Source organism: Amblyomma maculatum, chromosome 4 (genome assembly GCF_055883805.1).
Source record: "Amblyomma maculatum isolate TAMU_Amacu chromosome 4, ASM5588380v1, whole genome shotgun sequence".
In the NCBI taxonomy this organism is placed as follows: Eukaryota; Metazoa; Arthropoda; class Arachnida; order Ixodida; family Ixodidae; genus Amblyomma; species Amblyomma maculatum.
The window spans coordinates 104,273,576-104,294,044 of record NC_139347.1 but is presented as its reverse complement, the minus strand read 5'-3'; the positions used below and the strand labels follow the sequence as shown (position 1 = coordinate 104,294,044).

At 48.7% G+C, this 20,469-nt stretch overlaps 1 protein-coding gene and 1 long non-coding RNA gene across 2 annotated transcripts in view; one reads left to right on the top strand and one right to left on the bottom strand.

The window, feature by feature from the left end:
• Lrp4 (LDL receptor related protein 4) overlaps window positions 1-20,469 on the bottom strand; it is a 193,005-nt gene that overhangs the window by 44,111 nt on the left and 128,425 nt on the right. The window contains exon 19 of the mRNA XM_084602336.1: window positions 20,174-20,311. Coding sequence (XP_084458462.1) covers window positions 20,174-20,311 — 138 coding nt within the window. The remainder of the gene's footprint in view (window positions 1-20,173; window positions 20,312-20,469) is intronic.
• Window positions 10,257-12,048, top strand: LOC146191904 (uncharacterized). The gene is made up of 2 exons (XR_014706708.1): window positions 10,257-10,414; window positions 11,193-12,048. It is a non-coding gene; the product is annotated as an uncharacterized LOC146191904 (long non-coding RNA).

Sequence of the window (20,469 nt, the reverse complement as noted above, 5' to 3'; positions counted from 1 at the left end):
GTCAGTGGACATCTAAACTTGTTATTATGACCCCGCCGGGGTGGCGCACTGGTTAGGGCGCTCGGCTACTGTTCCCAAGGACGCGGGATCGAATCCCGGCCTCGGCGGCTACTTTTCGGTGGAGGCGAAAAGCATGGCGCCCGTGTGCTGTGTGATGTCAGTGCACGTTAAAGAACCCCAGGTGGTCGAAATTTCTGGAGTCCTTCCACTACGGCGTCTCTCATAGCCTGAGTTGCTTTGGGACGTTAAACCCCACAAACCAAACCAAACCTTGTAAGTATGGATAATGTTACAAGTACAGTCGCCCTTAATATGGTTGGACAGTTTGGTTCTTGGGCAAAAGTGTCCTCTGTTTACATAAAGCGAGTCATCCATAACAAATGAACTGCAAAAAAAGAAAAAAAAGAAAAGAAAAATATAAAGCATTGCAATAAGTGCAAAAGATGCACACCTTTTTATTTCAAGACAGATGCAAACGCAAAAGCAAGGATAAGATAATAACTGAAGTGGGAAAGATTGATAGATTAGGATGCACCCGCGTTAGCCCCCCTTCTGTTATACCTCTGTCACACGAACACTTCCGATCCTCATCGAACTCGATCTGCATTGAGGTTTTCAAGAAGGATTAAAGCATCCGGTGCTACACAGCCGTTTTGAATGACTCTCGAATGTGCTTGCAAACTCAAGAGCGATTGAGGAAGAGCCTTCTCAATTGCACTTGAAAGTTGCCGTGTGAAAACCTCGATCTGCATTAGCTGAATGCAGATCAAGTTCAACGAGAATTGAAAGTACTCGTGTTACATCTGCAGTAATCTACCCCAAAAAGAATTTGCGCACATTCGGGATCGATGATAACACGGGTATACAAAGATGTGTTCGTAATAAAGTTGGTGGAAGTTAGCGCTGTGTCTCCTCTCGTTCTCTGTTCTTGTGTGTTGCGCTACAACGATGGTTATATGCAAGGTTTTGTCGGAGGGCGATCTAATAATGTTTTTGAATATTGTTTAAAAATTAGTGGTGGAGAGAGCCGCATGCAAATACGGAAGCATCGCGCTATATAGCTGCGTATCTGCACCATCTGCATCACGAATAAACATATGTCACTTTCTTTAGTACCTCTCTGCATCGCTAAAGGTTAATATGTCAAAGTGAAATAGAATGCTACAAGACACGATATAAAACTTACTGAGCTCGCAGAACTGTACACGAATATACAGTGTTTTATAAGGCTTTTAAAACACTGCAACCAAACTATAACCAAACTATAGTGCTCTAGAATATTGGGCAGTGTGACGACCGGCGCCGGAGAGCGGGCCGCTTTTGCGATGACAAGAACCGACTCCCGCGAGAGGGCGCGACGTGCAACAGGGGTGCCACGTTCGCCGCTCGGCGCGTAGCGGCCGCGGGATAGCGGGGGTACAGAGGAGGTGTGCGGTTCTCTTTGAAGCGATTTTCAGATGCTACGCAATTAGTGTGATAATTAATAAAGAGGCGACTTATTCCAGGTGCTTAAACTGATCCCTGCCGTTATCTTACGTCTATCTGTAGACATTGTGCACTCTTGGGTAGTCCTTCGGAGCAGCGCGCTATGCTTGAATCGCTATCTGAAACTCTCGACATTTCTTCCTGCGGACAGTTACAAATCGTCCAGATGAGCAATTTGTACTTAATGTTTGCAGCGAAGCATGCTGTTTTGCATTCATTTTGCCCGTAAGGGAATAAAGGCTACTGCCCATGAGCGCTATTAACACGCGGAGAAAAACAGTGCACATGCGAATCAAAGCTTGTGCTTCGTAAGGCCTCCTTAGGAACACTTATTTTTTACAAACCTTATTTACAAACACCTGCTTACATTTTGCAGCTTACGCTTATTAATACATAACAACGTTTATCTTAAATCGCCAGTAATCTGTAATATATCTCTTTATTCGGTGTTCTTTATGTGCCCTAATCACCGCTTATATAAATTACAAATACAGTGTGCGAGCAAAACACATTTATTCACTACCGTACTAATTTAAAGCACTGTGGTATTTACCGGCAAAAAATAATAAACAAGGTATACGCGACTCAAGCATTTATTCTTTGTTCGTGATTAACATATACGTATATCACGGACATTTGTTTGCGTGCCACTAACCAAAGGGCGAACCAGTTGTTTAGATGAACAAAAAAAAAAAAGTCAAATACAGCTACGGCATTACTTCAAATAAAATGTCAAAAATTAAACCTGTCACATACGTAATACGTTCATAGTGGGCACTTGAGTGCGGACGCTTTACTGGCAGCAAATGGTACAGAGCAAACAAACAAAAATAAAAGCACTGATAATTACGCGTCGATTTGGCAGGTATGATGCAGTTCTTGGCGCGCACCGAGAGAAAGCGGAAAAATGCGAAAAAGATGACGAACACCTAATACGCAAGCAATTAAAATAATGCCGAAATGAAATGCGGACATAATACGTGTTTATTATTTTAGTGTGTGGCATGAAATATGAGTAATCGACTGGATATACTTGCAACTACTGCTTACCGGACTATATATGCTACTTGCCGCGGGTGCTCTTTGCAGTACTAACCAGACTATAATTGTTAACAAGGTTGATATTACACGTGAAATACTTCCAAGTGAATTTAATTATTTTCCCTTTGGAAACTCTTGTCGTGATTCACTTACTTCGCAAAGAGCGAAGCTGCAAAAACACTATAAATTTCATTGATTCAAGTGGGAGCTTTTCTGGTGCTCCAAGTAGGTAAACTTTTTGAACCTTCACATTTTACAGGAAGTTTGCAAAGTGCAAAGTGCAAAGCAGTCGAAAAGGACCGTGCATCGAGCCAAATTTTTGAGTAAATTGCGACCTAGCCTCGAACCTATAGCGCTATTTTTGTTCGTGGTGAGAAACCGTGCCGGCCTCACAACCTCTCTTTCGCAGAAGGATGATCTAGCGGAAGCGAATAAGCGTATACCCTATAGCCTCTGCGTCCTCTATTTTCCGTCATTATTTCTTTTTCAAAGCTATTCATTTTTTTTTTATTTTGTATGTACATAAAACAGGACTAGAGCGATCTTCTGGAGGCAATGACTTGCATATTACCGGTGGCTTGCGTACCCTAGAATGGAAACATTTTCTTGAATAATTAAGTCATCTTTACCTCCATGCGGGGTAGTCCACATTTAATTCATTCCAACTGAATGCCGACTTCTCTTGTGGCTTCAGTGACTTACTGTAGTCGGCATAGTTGGCGTGGGAAACAACGGAATATACCATTTTGGACTGTTTTGATAATGGAGTTACTGTGATAAGTTTTAGTCAGCGCTCGAACGCACGCTTTGTACGTTTCACTTCTTCATACATCCTGCCTCCAAACTGCCCTCTTTTCAAAACGACTACATTTCTGGACGTGAATTAGGTGCTTTAGGAATGCTAAAGCAAGCTGTACGGCGAGTGAAGCGTGCTGTGCGAGTCGTACGCCGGCCCTCTCCAAGCTGTTTTCTTCGGAGCCAACTCCTGTCATGTTACTTCCCCGAGGTGTTGCCGACGGCCAAAATGGAAAATAAATTAGGTGATTGCAAACAGTACTGTGCACCGTTAACGGGCATATTTGTAAAATCTTGTTGCGAACAGCTCGAGACGACGCACAAGCAAACAAGAACGTACAGTCCGCGCGGTATCCGCCCCGCCGCACAGCGCGCATACGCGGGCGCTCGGACGGCTGACACACCAGTTGCTGGTGGCGCCCTCTGCGCTGCGGCGCCTCCGTCATCGCAAAAGCGGCCCCTCGCTCCCATGCATTTCGCGGCGCGGTCGACACACTGCCCAATCTTCTAGAGCACTATAACCAAACGTCGCGGCACACTCTCCACATTCCGACTTTGTCGGGCCAGGCTTGGCTAGGCCAGGCTTGGCTACAAACGCTTAAGGGGCAGTTTAGGGATCTTAACAATTTTCGTTTCAAAAACGTAACGTGAACGCAGAAGTGCTTTTCAAACCTGACTAATTTGATATCATACACAAGTACAGAGTTTTTGGGAAACTCTGCTACAAAACGTGACTGGTTTTAGCACCCACTTTATGCATATCTATGAATCGTCGCGTCATCTAGAAGCGTTCAATAGAAGGTTTCTGCCATGGCCATCATTGCCTTCTGAAAATCACTTTTTGTTCCTTCTTTTTCACCTTAATTACCTCTACGGCTGTTGTGTCTAAGATGTTTTGCTACTGCAACTTGAACGTATTTTATTTCCCGGATGATTGTGCGTTTAGCAACAATCTGAAAGTTTCAATTTAGCTACTGCAACTTGAATGTATTTCATTTTCCCGGTGATTGTGCGTTTAGCAACAATCTGAAAGTTGCAATTTAGACAGGCCCCGCCGGGGTGGTGCAGTGCTAAGACGCCCGACTACTGTCCGGAGTACCCGGCTTCGAACTCGACCTCGGCGGCTGCGTTTGGAGGCGAAACGAAGAGGTATCCGTGTGCTGTGCGATGTCAGCGCACGTTAAAGATCGCCCCGCCGGGGTGGTGCAGTGGTAAGACGCCCGACTACTGTGCCGGAGTACCCGGGTTCGAACACGACCTCGGCGGCTGCGTTTCGATGGAGCAGAAACGAAGAGGCGCGTCCGCGTGCTGTGCGATGTCAGCGCACGTTAAAGATCCCCAAGTGGTCGAAATTACTCCGTAGCCCTCCACTGCGGCTCCTCTTTCTCTCTTTCCACTTTCACTCCCATTTTCCTCCCTTCCCTTACGGCGCGGTTGAGGTGTCCACAGAAAACAAGTGAGACAGTTACTGCGCCTTTCCCTTCCTATAAATAAATCAGTCATGTTAAAAATCCTCAGGAGGTCGAAATTAGATCGTAGCCCTCCACCACGACTCCTCTTTCTCTCTATCCACTTTCACTCCCCCCTTCCTCCCTTCCCCTACGGCGCGGGTCAGGTGTCCACAGAAATAAGTGTGACAGCTACTGCGCCTTTCCCCTGTGAACCTATAAAACAAAATAAAAAATTAGACGGTTTCCTTTAGTGGCTGCGGGCGCCGCCGCTATTCGTAGACACCCGAATTTTTACCAATCAAGACAGCCGTCTTTTTTTTTTTTTTTTTATGCATGGGCCCTATGTGAAGTTTCTTAACTGGTAGTATTAAAGAGCGCTGATAAGCCATCTAACTTTTGTGGCTTCCTGGCCCTGCCATGGTAAGGTGCGACTTTTGTGACTTTTCCTTTTCAGATATTCTCTAAAAGAGCGTCTCAGACCAAGCATTATAACCTCCTTGTCTCAGACCTGTCCTTGAGCGTACAAACCCGGTGTCTGACCAAGGTTAATCGAGATACCCTTCTTCCATTCCCAGTAAAAAAAAAAAAAAAAAAAAAAGACTCCGATTGGCATTACCAATGGGAATCAATTGGAACCAGATGGAAAAATCTTCATTTAAATTGGTTACAATTGAGTAAGAAAAACAATTGGTTCCAATTGTACTTGCCAGTGGGAATGAGCTGTACCAGTTGGGAAATTATTGACTGCAATTGGTTACGATTGAGTGATGATTGACTCCAATTGAGTCCAACTGGACTCGCAGATTGGAACCATTTGAGAAAAACGGTTTTGCCAGTAAGTCCAACTGGTCTGCCTAACTGTGCCCAAAATATCTATGGGCACTTTGGCATATTTGAAAAACACGGCCGAATATTTATGGTTTTTATATTAAAAGCTTTCAAGACCTAATCTAGAGAATTGTATACATCATATGTGCTTTTCTGCAGTTGATATCAAATGAAGTAACTACGCTGAACGAACTGGCACAATTAGTCCCAGCATGAGAGTCAAATATAAGTGATATATATAGATGTGTGGATTAATGTGTTTCGGTTATGATAGCAGTGTGATGGTAATGTGACTGGTGAACAGACTCGCGTCCCTTATTTGGGATGGCAGGACAGCGCTATAGTCGCCCGTCACATCCTACACCTTCCAACACTAATAGAACTCAGTTGCCAAACTGAGAGCTGTTTCGCGGCGCCGCCACCGCTGGCTGCTTTGAGTTGCGCTGCAGTTCCGCCAGGCTCTCGTCAGCCCGAACGTGGGTTGAACACGTGCAGTGCGGGCAGCATGAGTACAGTGCGTTCCCGACTCGGCTGCTGCAGTGATCGTTTTTTGTGCTACCTGTGCTAGAATACAAAGTTGAAAGGGCTACAGTAACCATGCCGACGTGCTGCGTGCCGGGCTGTGCGAGCGGTTACAAGAGCGACAACACTGACAACACAGCGAGGCGTTTTTTCTCGGCTCCGCGTGACGCGGATTTCCGTGCGGCATGGGACCGCGCGATTCCGCGTGTTGACAGGAAACTTTCTGACAAATCACGTGTGTGCGATCTTCATTTCTACGATGAAGACATACTGAAGACGTACAGTCATATCATTAATGGCAAGGAAGTAAAAATCGATAGGGGCAAATGGAACCTCGCTGAAGAATGTGTACCGAAGGTTTTCCCTAACTGAAAAGCGCTCACTTGTCCCTGGAGTGCTCAAGCACCCTTCAAGCTCCCTGACTGAACTGGTGACTGGCATCAAGTCAGTGGTCGAGCGACAAACAAAGACAGAAAAAGTTTTTGGAAATCTGTTCTGGTTGATTGTTGACCTGCTTTTAAGCAGGAAGCTGCCCCGAATAGGTTGTAGCCTGCACAGTTCACTGTGCAAGTGGTGAAGTTTTATTTGGTAATGCGGATGCATTTTTACACACGATTCCTATCCGAGAGGAGCAATGTGAGTAGTCAGGTTAAAAATGCAAGGAAGAAGTCTCGCCTGCTGTAATTTGTGCATTCAGTAAAGTGTGAAAACGTGCTGTGAATAAAATGTAAAATTACATTTACTTGTGTGTCTATCTGTAGCCCACTGCGTGAAAGGTCGCAAAAAAAAAAAAAAAGTACTTGCGACGCGGACGCGGGCCAGTAACGATAAACCCACAGTTGGGAATCCCAAAAAGACTAAATTTTATTGTCTCGAGTTGTTGGCGTCTAACCTCCTGTGTAAGCTCTCTTCTCTTGCTGGAAGAAAGAAACCGACAACTCAAGAAGCAGAAGTTCGCTCTTTTCGCGGCACAGATTGCGCGCGGCGCTCGGCTAAAAGTCACATGCATGCTTAATGACGAAATGAATGTAATGCGCAAAATTCGCTTATTCCGTTAAACTGCACCACAGACAATGCGGCTCTTTGCTGCAAAAGCGCTGGTAATTTTTTTTTTTTTTTTTGTTCAACATATGCACATGCATGCGGTTGAGCAGAAACTGCAGAAACATACTTCGAACTGACGATGAGCCTTGCAATGATCATATCTCTAACATTATTGCACGTTTCTCATATGCCACTTCGGGGAAGAAACTAGCACAACAACTTTCCTAAAAAAAAAAAAAAACGGTAGCGTTGCCTGAGCAGCGCTCACCTGTATCGCTCGAGTTGCTGCAGTAAAGTTTTGCAGCATGCTCGCCACACACGGTTCAGACTTGATTGGTGACTGTGAGTAATTAACGATAAGTACGGCATTTAGGACACCAGGTAATTTAACATTCCCGAATGCTACATGCTACGCCGAACGGCCGGGCCCGCAGCGTTTGATTGTGCTTCGACAGCTGCCAAGCAGCGGCTAGATAGTGTATCGTATATAGCACGGCGGGGCCCTCGCATCAGCAGTGTGTGTGACGCGGCCGATATCTGTATCGCAATCGAGGCATGCTGGCGAGGGAACACTCCCTCTCCACCTCAGTGTATAAGTAGCCGGCTGATCAATAAACGGGCATTCCTTCTGCTCCCCTTGCTCGGTGCCTCTGGTCACGCTTCGTCCGCGGAACACAACGATACATGGTGTCAGAAGTGGGATGAGCGTCGACGTCCGGTCTGGGTGAACCAAAGATACCACTGCAACACCGCTGAGCTCGGCCGGGGAAATTGCCAAGAACTGGCAAGCATTCAAGCAAAGGTTCGAATTTTTCCTCGCCGCATCAGAACCAACCGACAAGCCTCGATCAGAGTCGTGCAAGACGGCACTTCTACTGAGTGTGGCAGGCGAGGAAGCCATCGAGATCTTGAACACGTTCAGCTTCGGCGAGGGCGAGAGCAAGAATGACTACGCTACGGTCATTAGGAAGTTTGATGCGTACTGTGCGGCTCAGCAGAACGAAGTGCATGAGCGCTACGTCTTCCGCACGCGAGTCCAGGCCCCTGGTGAGTCGTTTGAACCTTTTCTACGAGACTTAAAAACCCAGGCACGAGCATGCAACTTCGGCTCTCAGATGGAGGCAATGATCAGGGACCAAATTGTTTTTGGTACAAATGACGAGAAAGTTCGGGAAAGTTTGCTGCGTGACACCACACTGACGCTACAGAAGGCTGAGCAGACTGCTAAAGCAGCTGAAGTGGCAGCTGAGCAAAAGAAAGTATGGACACGGGAGGAAAGCCACATTGATGCGATGCACAAGGAACACTTGTGTAGACAAAGAGTGTTGCCCAGACTTAACACTTGTCGTAACTGCGGACGTATGCACGCGCCACGAAGCTGTCCGGCATTCGGAAAAACATGCCGGAAGTGCCAACGACCTAATCATTTTGCTATCTGCTGCAGAAAGGCTGCCGAGGTTGGCGAACTTCACGGCGCAGAAGATAACTTCGACATTCTGGATGTATCGCGCAGCGTGGCAAGCCAACACGACTGGACAGTGCGTGCCCAAATCAAGAACATGCCGTTCGAATTCAAGGTAGATACAGGAGCGCAAGCACATCTACTAACCTTGGGATGCTACCGTAAAATTCGCCCCAAGCCGCCCCTGAAACCCAGCAGCACGGTGTTGCGCTCCTACGGCGGCGGTGTGATCAAGCATGAGGGTGTTATTCGTACAGAAGTAGCACTGGGTGACCGCTGTGCTGTCCTCGATTTCTTCGTGGTGTCCAAGGGGCGTCAGGCCATTTTGGGCCTACAGGCCAGCGAGACGCTGGGACTCGTGTCACGCGTACATACAGTTTCACAAAATAGCTCCGAGGAGATTACAAAGACGTTTCGCCACTTGTTCACAGGAACCGGGTGCGTGGAAAGGGTCTATCGGATGGTTCTGCGTGACGATGCAACGCCATGGTAGTCCAAACAGCCCGGCGAGTACCGCTGGCCCTCCAGGAGCCCCTTCGAGAAGAACTAGCGCGCATGGAGCGCGCCGGCATTATTGCCAAGATCACAGAGCCCACAGACTGGGTAAGCCTATTGGTCATTGTGCGAAAAAAAGACGGGAAGATTAGAGTATGTATCGACCCCAGGCGAATTAACCAGGGTATCAAGAGGGAACATTACACAATGCCGCGACGCGAGGACATCGAGGCAGAGTTAGCAGGTGCTAAAGTTTTCTCGCGCCTTGACGCAAACTCCGGGTTCCATCAAATTCCGTTGGACGACGACACCTCCCGGATTTGCACCTTTGCAACGCCATTCGGGCGCTACAGATTTCTGCGCTTACCGTTTGGTATATCATCAGCGTCAGAGGTATTCCAGAAAACCCTGAATGAAATTGTTGAGGGTCTTCCCGGCGTCAGAGTATACGTCGATGACGTGCTAGTTTGGGGGTCGTCTAGAGAGGAGCATGACATGCGCCTGCAGTCGGTACTGCGAGCAGCAGAAGGCGCTGGATTGACATTTAACCCGGACAAGTGCTCCATTGGTGTCGACAAAATAGTTTCTGGGTGACGTAATTGACAAGGACGGGATACAGCCAAGCCCATCACTGATAAAAGGCATGACACAAATGCCACCACCGGCTGATAAGCTCGCGGTACAGAGAATGCTGGGCGTCGTGAACTATTTCAGTAAGTTCATGCCGTCGTTAGCCCAGAGGACCACCCTTCTCAGAAATATTATCAAGAAAAGTGCTGCGTTTGCCTGGACGCCCATCGCGCTAAAGAGTGGAGGCAGCTGTGCGACAATCTAAGTACTCCGCCCTTGCTGACCATTTTCGATCCAACAAAACCAACAAAGGTGTCTTGTGATGCATCGCGAAACGGAATCGGGGCCGCGCTATTGCAGTGTCACAACGACACATGGAAGCCGGTAGCGTACGCTTCTCGAGCACTGACAGAGTGCGAACAGCGGTACTCGCAAATTGAAAAGGAGGCGTTGGCGGTTGTGTACGGCTGCGAGAAATTCAATCATTTTGTTTACGGTCGATCGATTATCATTGAGACTGATCACCATCCCTTGCTCGCTATCTCGCAGAAAGCCATTGCCCCCACGGTTGCAGCGGTTTTTTCTGCGTCTTCTTCGCTACGACGTCAAAATGCAGTTTACTCCAGGAAAGAAGCTACTCCTCGCCGACATGCTGTCCCGGGCAACAACCGAGACCATCGCGGAAAACGACGTCATTAACGACGAGACTGAAGTTCACGCAGTGAGTGTGATCTCTTCACACGTGTTACCGAGAGCACTTGGGGAAGGTTGGCCAAGGAAACTAGTCGTGATGAAGACCTAAAGCAAGTGTGTGACGATCTGGCGGCCGGAAAACCACTTAAAGGACAGTGGAAGCCGTTTGAGGGAGAAGTTTCTCATGTGAAAGGCATACTCTTAAAGGGGTGCAAAGTTGTCATTCCAACTTCCATGAGAAAAGAAACCTTGGAACGAATTCATCAAGGCCATCTGGGCATTAATAAATGCAAATCAAGGGCACGGCATCTGGTCTTCTGGCCAGGAATAAACTCCGATATAGAAGCATTTATACAGACATGTTCTGCGTGCAGGGCACACGCCTACAGACAGCCACCGGAGCCGTTAATGTTGCGCCCGGTACCTAATCAACCATGGCATCGTGTAGGCATATATATTTTTGAGCATGGCGGACGGTCATACCTATGCATCTACGACGCACTATCAAACTTTCCTGAAGTAGAGCTGCTGAAAAATACTTCCGCGAAGACTGTCATTGAAGCAACAAGCGCGATTTTCGCCAGATACGGCATACCAGTGGAAGTTTGTTCAGACAATGGACCCCAATTTTCTGGCCATGCTTTTGCCGCTTTTGCTCGAACGTACGACTTCAACCACATCACTTCAAGCCCTAGGTACCCCCAATCCAACGGTCTGGCGGAAAAGGGCGTTCAAGTAGTGAAGAGGATTTTAAAGAAAACCATTGAAATGAATCAGGATTTTTGGCTCGGTCTTCTTGCTTACAGATCAACGCCAATGGAATACGGGCCATCACCAGGCGAGGTGCTTCAGGGAAGAAGACTTCGGACAACGTTACCCGACGTCCGGCCATCTCCAATCCACAACGTGCAGAAGCGTCATCAGACCGAAAATTCAAACCGACAACTAGCACCGCTTAATCCTGGAGACACGGTCCGCATCAAAAAGGGGGCATGGGCGACGAAAGGTCAAGTCATTCAAGTTTCCGGATATCCCAGGTCCTATAACATAGTCACCGAAGACGGCACAATCTTGCGCCGCAATCGCCGGCATCTGCTGCCTACAAGGGAGGCGTTTCGACAGAAAGGCTGCTATCAGCCCGACAACAACCCCTGCCAAGTAGCAGATCACACCCCTTCAGAATCCAGCAGCCGGAATTCCACAGAGTCAACGGCCACAACTGGCAGCATTCCTGCCTCCGTCAACTCTCCTGCAACAGTACAACAGCACCAACAATCTGTATGCAGAAGATCTACCCGAGAACGAGGGCCGCCACAGAGGCTTGCTTATGATCGAAACTTTGTGCAGATTTCCTAGGTTCGGTATTTTCATTTCTATCCCATGTTTGTTTTCCTTTGAAAGAAAAGGGGATGTATCGTATATAGCACGGCGGGGCCCTCGCATCAGCAGCGTGTGTGACGCGGCCGATATCTGTATCGCAATCGAGGCATGCTGGCGAGGGAACACTCCCTCTCCACCTCAGTGTATAAGTAGCCGGCTGATCAATAAACGGGCATTCCTTCTGCTCCCCTTGCTCGGTGCCTCTGGTCACGCTTCGTCCGCGGAACACAACGATGCAGATAGAGCCTGTTTCGACGGCAGCGCCACCTCGCGTTAAAATTGACGCGCCGCTTCAGCCGCATGGAGAACCCGGAGAGTTTGGCAACTGATCTTAGTTCTATTAGCGTTGTTCCGAGGAGCAAGGAAGGCCTTGGCCTTCCGTGCATCTCGACAGTGGCTCGAGCGCTCGCGTTAAGGCTGGTAGAGAGGCTATTAGCTGACGAGTCTTACCTTGGTCGCTCGTTCATCCTGTACTGGATGAGCACGGCGCGTCGTGTGCTTACACCCGAACAATACCTCGGTCCACAAGCGGACAGACCTCTGCCTTTTTACCGCGAGGTTGCCCAGATAAAGTCGACCCTAGATGCAGACCTGTCACATCCTACACAGCTTCCGAGGAGCAGGGGAGGCCTTGGCCTTCCGTGCATCTCGACAGTGGCTCGAGCGCTCGCGTTAAAGCTGGTAGAGAGGCTATTAGCTGACGAGTCTTACCCTTGTCGCTCGCTCATCCTGTACTGGATGAGCACGGCGCGTCGTGTGCTTACACCAGAACAATACCTCGGTCCACAAGCGGACAGACCTCTGCCTTTTTACCGCGAGGTTGCCCAGATAAAGTCGACCCTAGATGCAGACCTGTCACATCCTACACAGCTTCCGAGGAGCAGGGGAGGCCTTGGCCTTCCGTGCATCTCGACAGTGGCTCGAGCGCTCGCGTTAAAGCTGGTAGGGAGGCTATTAGCTGACGAGTCTTACCCTGGTCGCTCGCTCATCCTGTACTGGATGAGCACGGCGCGTCGTGTGCTTACACCCGAACAATGCCTCGGTCCACAAGCGGACAGACCTCTGCCTTTTTACCGCGAGGTTGCCCAGATAAAGTCGACCCTAGATGCAGACCTGTCACATCCTACACAGCTTCCGAGGAGCAGGGGAGGCCTTGGTCTTCCGTGCATCTCGACAGTGGCTCGAGCGCTCGCGTTAAAGCTGGTATAGAGGCTATTAGCTGACGAGTCTTACCCTGGTCGCTCACTCATCCTGTACTGGATGAGCACGGCGCGTCGTGTGCTTACACCCGAACAATGCCTCGGTCTACAAGCGGACAGACCTCTGCCTTTTTACCGCGAGGTTGCCCAGATAAAGTCGACTCTAGATGCAGACATGTCAGATGTTAATGTAGTCGACCTACCAGACATACGCATCAGCGAATTATAGTAGCCGTTCATAGGCTTTCAGCTGATGAGCAACGACAGACCGATGTACGCAAATGGCGAACGTGGGCAGCTTGTCGGCTGCCAAACGAAGTGCGAGATTTTGACTGGCTTAGGCGCTGGGGCGTCCTCCCCACGAGACAGCGCCTTGCCAGATGGGGTGTTGTACCCAATGACCAGTGTGCCAACTGCGGTGCTCCCGATAGCCTCGCGCATGTTTTTTTCGAATGTGTAGTTGCGAGAACAATGTGGCAGCTCTCATAAAGGATGTTTAACGTCCGCATGAACCCCGTCGTTAGGCGCCGGCGCACCCCTTTTGAACACGTAGTGTTCAGTGTGGTTCTGTATGTGTTGCGGCGTCGCAGGTGCCTCGCCGAGGCGCGCCGAACTCCTGCCCGAGCAATGTACCCAGCCTTGCAGAGGCTGCGCCTCGTCGCCTGGAAGTATCTGTCTGGACAGTTAGAAACTGACGGCGAAACGCGGTTTTTGCGGCGCTGGCACACGCGCTTCTATGTTGTACGAGGGAGCAGATTTGAGATGCCTGTCGTCCTTTATTAGAACCCTCCTCGTTTATACTGTTTTCCCCTCTCAGGGGAATCATGTTATATTTAGTTTATTATGCATATGTATGTATGTATGTATGTATGTATGTATGTATGTATGTATGTATGTATGTATGTATGTATGTATGTATGTATGTATGTATGTATGTATGTATGTATGTATGTATGTATGTATGTATGTATGTATGTATGTATGTATGTATGTATGTATGTATGTATGTATGTATGTATGTATGTATGTATGTATGTATGTATGTATGTATGTATGTATGTATCCAATACATTCTCTTTATATCGAGTGTGATGCTTGCTTGCGTATGTTGATTTATATATGAAATCAAGTAGTTGTCATGGTTTGCACTCCTTCGTAAAAACGCTGTCACAATAAGGTTGAGTGCCGCCCATATACGCCAATCGGGCAGCGTTTTGCACACTTTAATGTAGAAGTACATCTGGTCGTCTACTGGGTGATAATACTTTGATGAAACTTTATGGCTGGGAGAGAGCGAGTTTCAATTGATCGAATCGGTCCAATTGTGTAGTAAGTTACGACTGGAAATTTTCCAATTGGTACCAATTGAAAGTTTCCCAATTGGAGTTTCTTTTTTTTTACTGGGTTAAGCCCAAGTCATCATTATGATTAATGCACAAGGCTCGAGCTATTCGATGATGGCGTGCAAATGATACTTTCCTTCCTCCATGCTTCTTCATACTTCATTCACGTTAAGGGAGCTTGCGTGATGCGATGCATGCTGGGTAATCCGCCATGATGACGTCGTTTACTGTAGACGACGCAGCACGGCACTGCCAAATAGCCTCGTCTACGTGGTCGCGTAGTGCGCGCGGACGATGCTGGCGCGACCGGGAAGGCCGACTGCGGGTTCACGATTCCAAAATTACGCCTGCAGAAGGCAAAGGATCCCTCTAACGACGCCACCGTGAATGGCTCGCACGGGCCAACAGACGCAAGATCGAAGCCAATCCGGGCAAGAATAAAAGAAACAGTCGCCAGAGCTAGAAATCGTGAATGTCGGCGATGTCGACGGGCGGCCAGGCCCAGACGCATAGTGCGATCAGTCGTTCGCGCGTTGCTTGAACAGGCCTGCGTCGCACTGCTTTGCATTTCTTCATAGCGCGCCCGATTTTTCGGGCACAGAGTCGACGCGCACGTTCCTCATGCTCGCACGTAAGGGCAGCGCCGCACGGAAAGCCGCGTGTTTGCTCGGTGGACCGTCGAAAACCCATTACTAGTCGTAAAGGCTATGGGTCCAACCAACTGTTCGTGTACTGTTTTTACAAATAAATCACAAATAAAGAAAAATTAAAAAAAAAAATTACCGACGATTACGTTACTTCCTAATGCGAAATTTGAGGGCAGCAAATAAGCTGTTTCACCTTTTCGATAGATTGAGGCAAAGAAATCGAGCAACACATGTATGCTCTATCACAGAATTTTTTTTTTTTATTTTTCACACGTATTCCTTTAACAAAGACTCCACTAACAGTTCTTGACAGTCATGAAGGAAGCTTTGTGGTCGGAGAAATAGACTGATATATGTTCGACTCGGTGCACCAATGCTTGATTCTCAAAGACCAGATCTATACAAGTGCCTCGCTCATGGCTCAGAAAGAACTGGCAGATAATTTCGCAGTGGCGAACGGCAGCGGCAATTTCGGCTCGGGCGGTGCACATATACAGATCAGCCGCCACCGATCTGGCTCTCTGATTGCCACCGCACAGGGGTTGCATTGGAGGAGGAGCGAAGAAAGGAATTAAGTTCGAGCCAGCCGGCGCTTTGACAACCGGAGACTCGCAGGAAGAGGGGGGAGGGGGGCGGCGTGTACACCCAGCGGCAAACGATGGGGGCAGAAGCGCGCGCAGCAAGCGGACAACGCTATAAAGGGAGGAGGGAAGAGATAGCAGCGACTGACTGATGTTGCTGACGCCGATAGTGAGTCAACCCCAGCTGCGGAGTTGGTTTCAGGGACAACGCCGCCGATGCCGACGCAAACAATATGATACCCTCGCTTCCGCAGCGCCAAGAACCAGGTCTAGCCGTGGGAAGGTGGTCACGTATTCGTCGACGTGCCGGGGCCTACGTGAAATAACCGGCGCGTCGGCAACTGAAGAGCACCCTATCCGCCACACAGGAACGGGGGGGGAGGGACCCTCCCCTCCTCTTTCTGCATTGCGGCGACGGTGTTCTATGCAGTCACGTTATCTTGACTCTCTAGCGGCGTCAGCGGCATCCAGCGGTATCAGTCGGTCGCTGCTAGCGCTGGGGGGATGAAAGGGGGGCGGAGCTGGTTACGAGGCCGAAGACGACGCCGACGCCGACGAGAAACCCAGGAACAGACGCCAAAGAGCTGCGCTCTAAAAACGACAATGCACTGGCTCCATTCTAGTCACTAATTCAGCCGGGCTGCACTGCCCGCCGCCTGCTGCCAGCGACTACATCATGGCGGATTATCCAGCATGCATAGCTTCATGCGAGCCCCCGAGGTAAAGAGTGGACCATGTAATGCCTCAGCGAGAGCTTGACCAACGTTACTAGATACAGTAACGTTGCGCTTGACTACTGCGCCGCAGATGCGGTAGGTCGAACCTGTGTATAAGAAACCGCAGATCTCTGTGGCCGCGTTTCAATGCATGAGACGCTTAAGATTCCCAGCTGGTAATAAAAATTATTCCGCAGCACTCCAATAAAGCTCCTATTTTCCTCTTCCCCCTTTCCTCCATCCCCTCCCCTCGCAGTTGAGCTGTCAGGTTCTGCGCCGTCACTTTCCTCAAAACCGATTGCCATCAGCAGCGTTTTATTGTAGTGCAAACTACATTGGCTGCGATGCAGCGATTTCGCTGTGGCATCAATTTCCACCGTGGTTGCACCAATCTCACCGTCGTCGCCTAGCAACCACCTCCTAGCGAGTACAACTAGAGCGTTTCGCTGTGTGTAAGAGCCCCGCCGGGGTGGTGCAGTGGTAAGACGCCCGACTATTGTGCCGGAGTACCCGGGTTCGAACCCGACCTAGGCGGCTGCGCTTCGATGGAGGCGAAACGAAGAGGCGTCCTTGTGCTGTGCGATGTCTGCGGACGTTAATGATCCCCAGGTAGTCGAAATCATACCGTAGCCCTCCACTACGGCTCCTCTTTCTCTCTTTCCACTTTCACTCCACCTTTCTCCCTTCTCTTACGGTGCGGTTGACGTGTCCACAGAAAACAAGTAAGGCAGTTACCGCGCCTTTCTCTTCCTATAAATCAATCAATCAATCAATCATTAATCGCTGTGTGAAAGAGAGGACGGAGGGTGGTTGCTCCTGGCCCTGATGTGGCTGGGACAAGTAGGTCGCCGCCGCTTGCGGCGGGGCTAGCCTGCCACGGAATTTTTATGTTGTTGTAGGCCGTCATTTCACTCGCCACCGCTTCGGTGGTGGACGATAGCTATTGCGGCACGCGTCCTTCTCTCCCTCTTCGTTTTCTTTCCCCTCTATTTTCCCAGCTCCCCCTTCTTTTCTTTCTTCTCTGCCCCGCCGGGGTGGTGCAGTGGTAAGACGCCCGACTACTGTGCCGGAGTTCCCGGGTTCGAACCCGACCTCGGCGGCTGCGCTTCGATGGAGGCGAAACGAAGAGGCGTCGTGTGCTGTGCGATGTCAGCGCACGTTAAAGATCCCCAGGTGGTCGAAATTACTCCGTAGCCCTCCACTACGGCTCCTCTTTCTCTCTTTCCACTTTCACTCCCACCTTCCTCCCTTCCCTTACAGCGCAGTTGCGGTGTCCACAGAAAACAAGTGAGACAGTTACTGCGCCTTTCCCTTCCTACAAATAAATCAGTTTTTTAAATCAATTTCTTTCTTCTCTATTTTCTCTACGGAGTAATTCGACCACCTGGGTAAGACGCCTGACTACTGTGCCGGAGTACCCGGGTTCGAACCCGACCTCGGCGGCTGCGTTTCGATGGAGGCAAAACGAAGAGGCGTCCATGTGCTGTGCGATGTCAGCGCACGTTGAAGATCCCCAGGTGGTAGAAATTACTCCGTAGCCCTCCACTAAAGCTCCTCTTTCTCAATTTCCTTTCACTCCCACCTTTCTTCCTTCTCTTACGGCGTGGTTGAGGTGTCCACAGAAAACAAGTGAGACAGTTACCGCGCCTTTCCCTTTCTATAAATAAAATCTCTTCGTCCGTGTGCTGTGCGATGTCAAAAGATCCCCAGGTGGTGGAAATTGCTCCGTAGCCCTCCACTATGGCTCCTCTCGCGAGGACAGAAGAGAAAATAGAGAAGAAAAAGAAGAGGAAGGAAAGGTGCGCGCCGCAACAACAGCTGTCGTCCACCATAGACGCGGTGGCGGGTGCAATGACGGCCTAAAAAAGATAAAAATACGGTGGCAGGCTAGCCCCCGCCGCAAGCGGCGTTGACCTACCTATCCCAATCCTATCAGGGCCAGGACCAGTCACCCTCCGTCCTCCTGTCCCTTGACATCGAGTCATCTACTGTCTGATTGGTGGAAACGCAGGATCCAGAAGGCGTAGGAACATCCGGCTTCGGTGTTTCCACCAATGCGATGACCTGAGGTTAGGGAGATAGCGACATTTTTGAAAACGTCGCTAACTCGTATTACGGACCCAGGTGCCCACCGAGAAGTGTGACACTGCGCCTTTCCTTTCCTATAAACCAATTTGCAACGTAATACATTGAAGTAGGATGGACAGTTGGGCGACGTAATATTTGACAGTGATTGAGCAATCGAGCAGTTCAGAGTGAAATGCGAAATGAGGCAGTGAGGTATGTAGGGCCACATCTCTAGACGCTCCCCAAACTGCATGGCATCCGATGCGGGCCTCCTCCAGGTCAGCCGCCGGATGTGGATGCCTGGCTACTAGGTATACATCAGCGGCCATTACTAGATTTTCTTAAGGAATCAGGCCTGTACCTCTACTTTTTGAAGAAATAGTATGCTGCAAGGCACGCTTTCGCAATAAAATAAAGGTTTATAGGGCCCGCGAAATTCAGTTTCGTCATTTGAGGTCCAAGTGTAAATGAGTGATTAGAGAATTAAACCAAGGACACTTAGCTTTTATCGAACCATTATTATTAGTGCACAGAAATTACAAAAAAAAAGTATGTGCTTTAATGTGGTACTGCACGTATTGCAAACCATTTGACTCGATGCCCTAAGCACAACCATTCATGCGTGCGCAGCGAGCACTCTTTAGGAAATGTATTGAATAAGAGGAGGGCGGGCTGTTGATCGAGAATCCGCATCAAGTCGCCGGCACACCATACGTGCACTCGCTGCGTTTTTCAGTGAATGACGCCGCTAATTTTTGAAGAAATACTTTTTGATGTAAAATAGTTTTTCGGCAATACCAGTGCTGGCGGACGTCAGAGAGATAAGTGAATCATGCATGTAGTCAGGCTTAGTAACACCGTCAACTTTTTTTTATCCCTCACATATCGGCACCTCATATATCCTGTATGTCGCTTATATGCCTTTTACAGCCCGAGTCGCTGGGACGTTAAACCCCACGAACCTAACCATAGGCATCGGGTAGCGATTAGAAATGGCATTACAGAATTTCGAAGACGTGATTACCCTATGCTGTGCGGCTCGACAAAATTTGGCCATTTTTCATGCAATTTTAAACTCGAGCTCTCGATGTGACATCCATCAAATTGCGGCGTCCCGGCGCGTGCCCCGCTGGCGCCTGATTTTTGAATTTCAGGAAAAATGGCCGAAATTGAGTCACAGCTGTGTCTATCTGTAATAGTCAAATGCCAATTCTTAGAATTTATTTCACAGGCTTATTGGCTCATATGATTCACATCTTTTCTGAAACCCAGAAACTCAGTTATGCCACAAAAGGCGTCACTTCATCTCAAAAAGCGTATTAAAAATTTACTGGTTGGCTTAACCTCAAAGAGTGTTGCTTTACGACGATTGTGCGTATATTTTTTGTACACCTTTTGAAATACACAATATTCTCTGATATGACGTCATATCAAATGCTCTTTCTCATTTCATGCTAATTTTCTGAAGGTGCAAATAATCCAGCATTACGATGCCATAACGCTACAAAAAAAGCAAAGCAGATATCTTGCAGGCAAGTGTCTGTCTCGGCTTCAGGAGGTAGTGGCTTCGACTCCCACTGCCAGCGCGGTAACCAACAGTTTTCTGAAATGGGTACAAGCCACCATCTGGCCTGGTGCTCGGCTTCTCAGGGATCAAGGCTTAGAAAATGAGCCTGAGCCTTTAAGTCTGGTCACTGTGAGCTTCTGAAAAGGTGGCACATATAGGCTTCTACGGCTCTATATATAGTTCTCGCGCAATGTCATTTCATAAGTAGCGCAAGGAACCACTGCAGAAAAGCAATACAAAGAAACGAAGCAGACGGATGCCTACAACCTTCTGTGTGAGATACTAACCATCAGCAGTGTCGACGTCGACGGCGACGACATTTCGCAGATTCCTGAGCGGAACAACCACATCTGCCCAGTAAGGCACGTCAAGAGACATTTTTCGTATTTCCGTTCTACGAGAGAAGATAAGGAAACGTCTCATTCCTGAAAGGATGGGGGGTGCAATCAGAAACGAGAACAGCACAGCAAAAAAGCGCAACAAGCAACACGGCAAAGCACACAACACTAGAGTAATTGATGGATGCGTTGCTTTTCGTTTCTTTGCTTTTCTTTTTTTTTTACTCTTTCACTATGCCACTTGG